General features: G+C 51.4%; 1 protein-coding gene across 2 annotated transcripts; it reads left to right on the top strand.

Moving 5' to 3' along the window:
- The first annotated feature begins 14 nt into the window (after positions 1-14).
- Positions 15-6,857, top strand: AIMP2 (aminoacyl tRNA synthetase complex interacting multifunctional protein 2). 2 transcript variants are annotated; one of them, XM_059414400.1, is made up of 4 exons: positions 15-137; positions 3,724-3,930; positions 5,560-5,791; positions 6,334-6,857. In XM_059414400.1, the coding sequence occupies exons 1-4, from the start codon at positions 123-125 to the stop codon at positions 6,720-6,722; spliced, it is 843 nt and encodes a 280-aa protein (XP_059270383.1). In that variant the 5' UTR covers positions 15-122; the 3' UTR covers positions 6,723-6,857. The 2 variants fall into 2 exon arrangements, with proteins under 2 accessions (XP_059270383.1, XP_059270382.1); XM_059414399.1 differs by having other exon boundaries at positions 16-257.
- Positions 6,858-7,216: the final 359 nt, after the last annotated feature.

Below are 7,216 nucleotides of genomic sequence, written 5' to 3'. Positions count from 1 at the left end.
TGCGCTTTCCCGAAAGGCCGCAGCGGGATCGGAAAGGCGGTGGCTGCGGGCTCTCGTGGTGTCCGACGGTTTCTGAGCGTTCGTGTCCCTCACCCGCTCCCTTCCGTTCTTCGGCTCCCAGGATGCCGATGTACCAGGTAAAGCCTTATCACGGTGGCAGCGCGTCCCTCCGTGTAGAGCTTCCCACCTGCATGTACCGGCTCCCCAACGTGCACGGCAGGACAGGCAGCCCGGCGCCGGACGCAGGCCACGTGCAGGTAGGACAGCGCGGCCCCGCCCCGCCCCCACCCGCTCTGAACGTACTTCCCCCCACCACCTGGTCCAGTGCGCAGGCGCCTAGTCTTATCCGCCCATCTCCCACCCAGTGCGCAGGCGTCGTGGCCGGGCAAGTGGGGTTGAGGACGTGGGGCACCTGGGATCCGAGCAGGCGGCAATACCCCGGCCCGACGCTTGCGTCAGCTCCGCGTGCGCGTTGTTTATTGAAGAGTTAGTTCTCTTGTATCTGTTTCTGTTTCCGCTTATGGCTACTAAAGCTTTTCTGTTGCCAAATTGTAGCCATAGAAAAGTGAGAAGCACGTTATTTTGAGGAATTCTAAAGCGAAGCCCATAGCCACCCAAGTTAACAGGACGTTGTCAGCGCCCCGAGTGCCCGGCCTCGGTGGTCCGTGTGTCCTGAGTCTGCGCCCCGCCGTGTTGGGCTGCATTCCGCCGAGCTGGCTCCCGGGGCCGCTGGGGGCGGGTCAGCCTCCGTGAGCGGCGAGCTGTGCTGTAGACCCGGGGCGTGCACGGGAGCGGGGACTAGGGGTAGGATCGCCGGCTGCCCGGGTGGGGGGTGCGGGGCTGTGTTCACCTGGACCGGGTAAAACGCCTCCCCGAGCGGCGTGTGTGCAGGTCTGTGTGCTCCTCGGCCGTGGGCGCGGAATTCCTGGTGCTTGCACCCTCCCCAACGCTGGTAGGTGCACCGTGGGAGCCCCATGTAGTTTTTAGTTCAGGTTTTCCAGACTTCTCAATCACTGGAGCGCCTTGTCGCGTTGGCTGGTCATTTTGGTGGTCTCTTTTGTAAAGTGTCTGCCCAAGCCTTTCTGGTTTTCATTGGCTGCCAATTGCACGTCTTGGGTTTACAAGCTTAGATCCGTTCCGGCTGAAGAGGCGGGAACAGGTGATTTTTGTAGTCCGTTTTCTCTTGGGGTGTTATCCGTCGATTAAGTTGGCTGCAGACCCAGGGCTACAACTCACAACTCTAGATCCCCACCTGAGCTGAGGTATTGACTGAACCACCTAGGGGCCCCCTCCTTCACTTTGTCTTGCATCTTCTGCATAGATTGGAAGGCTGGTGGTTGGGTTATTTGGCAAACAGTGACACAGTTGTTGTCTCCTGAGGGAGCTAAGACAGAAATAGCACCACCATCCACAGCCATTCAAGTGCACCGCCTCAGGGAACTGAAAACAAAATCCAGACCCAGAGTGGGAAGTGTCACATCTCATTTGATAATTTGATACCGAGTCCTTTTTTATTTATTTATTTTTTTTTTGGAGTGTGCTGCTTAATTTCCTTGGCCTTTTTTTTTTTAAAATAACTGTTTGTTTTTTGTTTTTTTAAGATTTTTATTTATTTATTTGACAGAGGTCACAAGTAGGCAGAGAGAGAGGGGGAAGCAGGCTCCCCACTGAGCAGAGAGCCTGATGCGGGACTCTATCCCAGGAGCCTGGGATTATGACCTGAGCTGAAGGCAGAGGCTTTAACCAACTGAGCCACGCAGGTGCTCCTCCTTGGCCTTTCAACTGTGAGCCTCTAACTTAGACACCCAGGCCCACTTGTTTTGCAGATGATAACAATATAGACAAATAGAAATCAAGCATATCACAGGCAGATAGGAGCCACAAAGGATAAACTGTTTCTGAAATGCATATAAGAGAAATGGATAAGCACTGTATGCCCAGTCATGATCTAATCTGAGCAGGGACACAAGGGAAGGGGTACAGGTAAAGCAGATGTCGAGCATTTCCTCAGTCCTTACATCAGGACGGGTAAAACCGAGCTGTCCGGGGCTCCCAGTCCCAGGCCACGTTACAAACGCAGGATTTGTTTCATGCATCATTTACTGTGCTGACTGGGGTGGGGAATCCAGTAGGCACTTCCTTGCCCAGGTTCATCAGGGATCCTACTCCCGTTTGTAGAATTGAGCAAGCTTGTGCACACACAGTGCACAATCAGACCAGCTAAAAGGGACTGGAATGCTCGTCGAGGACTGTCACCGAGGAACAGACTACACTCTAGCAGCCCTGCCTGTCACACCCTGCACCCAGACTTATTGCCAGTCAGCACCTAATTAATTCCTTGGCATGCTGAAGTAACTCTTGATGCTTCTTTGCTCTCCCTACAGGTCAGCATCTTACATTTCTTTGCTGTTCTTAAACAAGAGCGGCAGGCTAGGGGAGGTGAGAAAGTGCAGATTAGGAGAAGAGGGAGGAGTGTCCCAGGTAAAGAGAACAGAACAAAAGCCCTGTGGCAGATGGGGGCATGGTGCGTTTTAGGGACCCAAAGGACAGCACAGCGAGTGAGAGCACAGGGGGAGTGTTTTGGAGAGGAGATGGCCAGAGGACAGGTCACACAGGCTATTTCTCAACCCTCCTTTCAGGCAAGGAGCCTATGAGGTTAATGAGGAAGAGCAGTGATGTGATCCACATTTGTTTTCATCTCTCTGGCTGCCATCTTAGGAACCGATTGGAGAGGTGACCAGTGGAAGCAGGCCAAGTGAAAGTGGTGTCTTGAACTTGGGCAGTGACAGCTGAGGCAGGCTTAGAAGCCATTGGATTCCAGGGGCTCCTGGTGGCTCAGTGGCTTAAGCTTCTGCCTTCAGCTCAGGTCATGATCTCAGGGCCCTGGGATCGAGCCCCGCATCGGGCTCTCTGCTCAGCAGAGAGCCTGCTTCCCCCTCTCTCTGCCTGCCTCTCTGCCTACTTGTGATCTCTCCCTCTGTCAAATAAATAAAATCTTTAAAAAATAATAATAAAGTAAGTCTGTAGAGATCTGAGATTTTTTTTTCCTCAGCAAATGTTACTGGTTACTTTGTAGCAGTCACTATAGCAGGCCAGAAAGATGCAAAGATTCACTGAACAAAGGACATAAGCATTCCATACTTCAGAAGTTCTACATTTCAGCAGTGAAAAAGTTCTGGATGATTCTAAGGTAGAAGAGTGCCAGTACTGTGTGGAAAATGATGTGGAGAAATTGATCATCTGACCCCATGGACTTACATTCCCAAGTCAAATGACACATTTTGTTCAGTCTCCTCGTGGTCCCTTTTCCCTTCAATTGGTATAAATTGCTAAGTTACATTCTCATTGCCCCCTCAATGTTTTTCTATTTGTTAAATAAGGAAAGTATTTTGAACTGATTTGACAGTAAGAATAAAGAACAATGATTTGGGTTCATTTTCCATGCTCTGTTCTTAAATTACCTGAAATACGAGTCCTACAACTTCAAAATGGCTTTCAGTCACGTGTTTTAATGTTTTAAAGCATTTGGGATCCTTTTGGGATCCCTTGGCAGGACCTCTTGGACTATGGGAAAAACGAGATGATTCTGCTGCCTTGTTTTACTCTCTTTTCAGAGATGGGGGGGGTTGATGAATTCATGGAATTCAGTAGAAGACAACTGATCAAATTTGAACACTGCCCTGATATTAGAGGAAATGAACGTTCTGATGTTGGTTTGTTTAGGGAGGATCTGACCCTTCTCTTCAAGCTCTTGAATCCCGCCAAGATGACATTTTAAAACGTCTCTATGAACTGAAAGCTGCCGTTGATGGCCTCTCCAAGATGATTCAGACACCAGATGCAGATGTGGATGTAACCAACATAATCCAAGCTGATGAGCCCACTGCTTTCTCAACCAGCGCATTGGACTTAAATTCAGTGCTCGGAAAGGTGAGTCTGTCTGGAGATCTGTAGAGAACACCAGCAGCTAGGTTGTTGTTAGTGCTGGAAAACTGTGCTCATGTGATTCAAGCTTTGGTTTTCTAGTTCTCAAAGGTGGTACAAAGAGCGTGTTCTTTTTTCCTCCCCTAAATGATCGTGCCTTTGCACCGAAGAGGTTTGTGAGCTATGAGCGAAGCCAAAGCAAGTTCCAAAGCTGCTTGACTTCTCAGACCCAGTGGAGAAGAACTGGGAAGATCCCTAGGCAGGGATAGGAGTTGAGTTTCAGCTCCCCACCATTCCAGACAGTGTGTGACGTGGGCCAGAGATGGGCGTCACTCCGGTAGCCTCCAAGCCTGGACAAACAGATTTGTGTCTTCTCTGTGCTTCTCAGGTTCAGTGAATCCATCATGACTCTCAGAGCAGCCTGAATCCGAGGGTTGACCGCCCAGGCCGTCTCATGGGTCAGGTGTCTTTTGCTACATTCAGTTTGCAATCTTAGAATTAAGTTGCATCCACCACCTCTAAAGGTCAGTCTGTGGGCTTTGGCTAATTTAGGTGACAGTCTGATAGGCAAGAAAGAGTATCTTATTTCTAAGTGGTATTACTGAGAGTACGGAAGAATCCCAAGAATCCTCTGGAGTTGATGGTAGAAGTACTACTGCGTGAAGATCTAACAGGTGGAGGCGGGGTTGCAGGGTCTCCCGGGTGACCTTGACCCTCTGCACTCAGGTTCTTTGATCACCTGGTAGGTTTGCCTCCACTGAGGACCCAGAGACCCGGCCAGGCCCCCAGGGAACCAGTCTAGTTGACAAATTAGTGATCACGCAGAGCTGTGCCAGTGTCTCAGGTGCTGGGAAGGCTTCCCTAGGCACATGGTGCTTAAGGTGAATTTTGATACCTCCAAAGGCATAGCATCGAGTTCAGAGAACTACAGAGCATTCATAAATAGGTTGACGTGATGGGCTTATTAGGTCTGTAGTGATAAGACTTAGATCCTGGCGGGCTGTGTACAGAAAGCCAAGGAATTTGAATTTGGCCTCCATGGTATTAAGGAGCTTATTATAGAGTAAATGCATAAAGTAAAGTCCGCATCTAAAAAAGCAGTATGTTTTAGTCTTTTAGTTAATGCCAAGTTTTTCAGGCTTTGCTTGCTTGCTGTCACCAGTGACATTTGGAACCAGGTCCTTATTCAGGGATTCAGGGAACTCTTCATTGACTCACAGGCAAACCCATGTAGAAACCATGCTTGTTGGGTGGTCAGGTGTCAGAAAGATTTGGTAAATCCGGTGGCTGTATGTATGTTGCTGTTGTTGTTTTTTTTAATAACTTAGGAACAGTGTCATTCTTCCTGTGTTGTTTTACTAACTTCACAGCGAAGTCAGCCTTTTGTCGGGGAACCACAGCGCCGGGGCTCAGGGCTGGAGTCGGCTCACATTCCTGCTCCACTTCATACTGAGCCCCGGGAGCTGGCAGATTGCCTCCCTCGGACGAGCCTCCCCAGCTGGGGGGTGGGGGTGATAGTGGGCGCTAGGACTCCGTTCAGTGACCCAGGGGAGGCCCCGAGAACGGCCCCGGGGACAACTCCAGGCGCTCCGGTGGCTGCTAACGGACTGCGCTGTGTTTGGGCTTCCCCTGCAGGATTACGGGGCACTGAAAGACATCGTGATCAACGCGAACCCGGCCTCCCCTCCCCTGTCCCTGCTGGTGCTGCACAGGCTGCTGTGCGACCACTACAGGGTCCTGTCCACCGTGCACACGCACTCCGCAGTCCAGAGCGTGCCAGAAAACCTCCTCAGGTGCTTTGGCGAGCAGGCCAAAAACCAGCCCCGGCACGAGTATCAGCTGGGTTTTACTCTGATCTGGAAGAACGGTAAGCAGAGGGGGCGGGGCGGGGCTCGTAGGCTCTGAAATGAGAGGGGCTCCCTGACTTCAGTAAGGGGCAGCGAGGGGCCAGGACCAGGACGTTCTTCAGCTACTTGCTGTCGGGTCACAGTCCTTGCAAGTCTAGGAGGTGTGTGGGCTGGTTCTGGAAAAGGAGCCTTATGAGGGCAGACAGGGACTCCTGGTTTCCAGTCCTCATCCTGCAACTAAAGTCTGAGGCACAGAGGTTGGAAAATAGATAGGTCTGCAGTCCCTTCTTGCTTGAAAATGGTCATTATCAAATACCACAAACGGTGACTTTTTTTTAACATAGAGCTTGTGTTCCATAAATACCCAGTTCAGACTTTCTTGATCAAACATGTTTTGTCTGTTCTCCAAAACGTGATCTCCAAACACGTTTTGGAGACCAGACAAAATGTGATCTTCATGAAAATTCGTTCCTTTGCCACCAGTTCCCAATCATCAGCACCTGCCCTCTCCCCATCTGTCACTGAAGCCATCACCAGACACCGTGTGCTTCTTGCCTTTCAGTGCCGAAGACTCAGATGAAGTTCAGCGTCCAAACGATGTGTCCCATCGAAGGAGAAGGGAACATTGCGCGGTTCCTGTTCTCTCTGTTTGGCCAGAAGCAGGACGCCGTAAATTTAACCCTCATAGACAGCTGGGTGGATATCGCGATCTTTCAGCTGAAAGAGGGCAGCAGTAAAGAGAAAGCCGCCGTGTTCCGCTCCATGAACTCCGCTCTCGGGAAGAGCCCCTGGCTGGTGGGGAATGAACTCACCGTGGCCGACGTGGTGCTGTGGTCGGTGCTGCAGCAGACGGGCGGCTGCGGAGGGACAGTGCCGGCCAACGTGCAGAAGTGGATGAGGGCGTGCGAAAACCTGGCGCCCTTCCACACCGCCCTCAAGCTCCTCCAGTGAGTTTCCGGAACTGTAAAAGGTTGACTGCGAGAACGGTGCTGCTGCTGCCTCAGGCCTGTCGTGGGTGAAGGAACCTGTACTAAAATCAATGTGTTCCGGCCAGTTGCCTAGAATCAATAAAGGCGTATCCTATGATTTGGTGGTTTTGCTTTATTTAAAATTCAGCCACGTCGTGGGCACGTGCCAGCGTGCAGACATTTTTTTGAGATGCAAAAGTGAACGAATCCCGTTGGGGCCTCTGAGGGATGGGGGTCGGTGGGGAGTGCTGAGTAAAGGGGACGCCATGGGAGCGGTGCCGGGGCGAAAGCAGGAACACTCCTGCCAGAGCTACTTGGGGGTGATTTAGAGATTCGGGGGCAAGGGACACAAAGTTTAGCGTGATGCCGGGCGGAAGAGAGCAGGAAGGTTGGAGGAGGTACACTGCGCTGCTGAGAGCCGGGCAGTGAGCTCCTCGGGCGTCTTCCTGGTAACTGACATGCGTCAGTCACAGCCGG

The sequence above is a fragment of the Mustela nigripes genome, chromosome 11, assembly GCF_022355385.1.
Source record: "Mustela nigripes isolate SB6536 chromosome 11, MUSNIG.SB6536, whole genome shotgun sequence".
NCBI lineage: Eukaryota > Metazoa > Chordata > Mammalia > Carnivora > Mustelidae > Mustela > Mustela nigripes.
The sequence above is the reverse complement of the archived record's forward strand: the minus strand, read 5'-3'. Positions and strand labels throughout refer to the sequence as shown.

Coding starts and splice junctions, on each gene's coding strand:
- AIMP2 (XM_059414399.1), top strand. CDS start 123: ATGCCGATGTACCAGGTAAAGCCTTATCACGGTGGCAGCGCGTCCCTC. Junction 3,931..5,559: donor TAAATTCAGTGCTCGGAAAG/GTGAGTCTGTCT, acceptor CTTCCCCTGCAG/GATTACGGGGCACTGAAAGA. Junction 5,792..6,333: donor TACTCTGATCTGGAAGAACG/GTAAGCAGAGGG, acceptor CTTGCCTTTCAG/TGCCGAAGACTCAGATGAAG.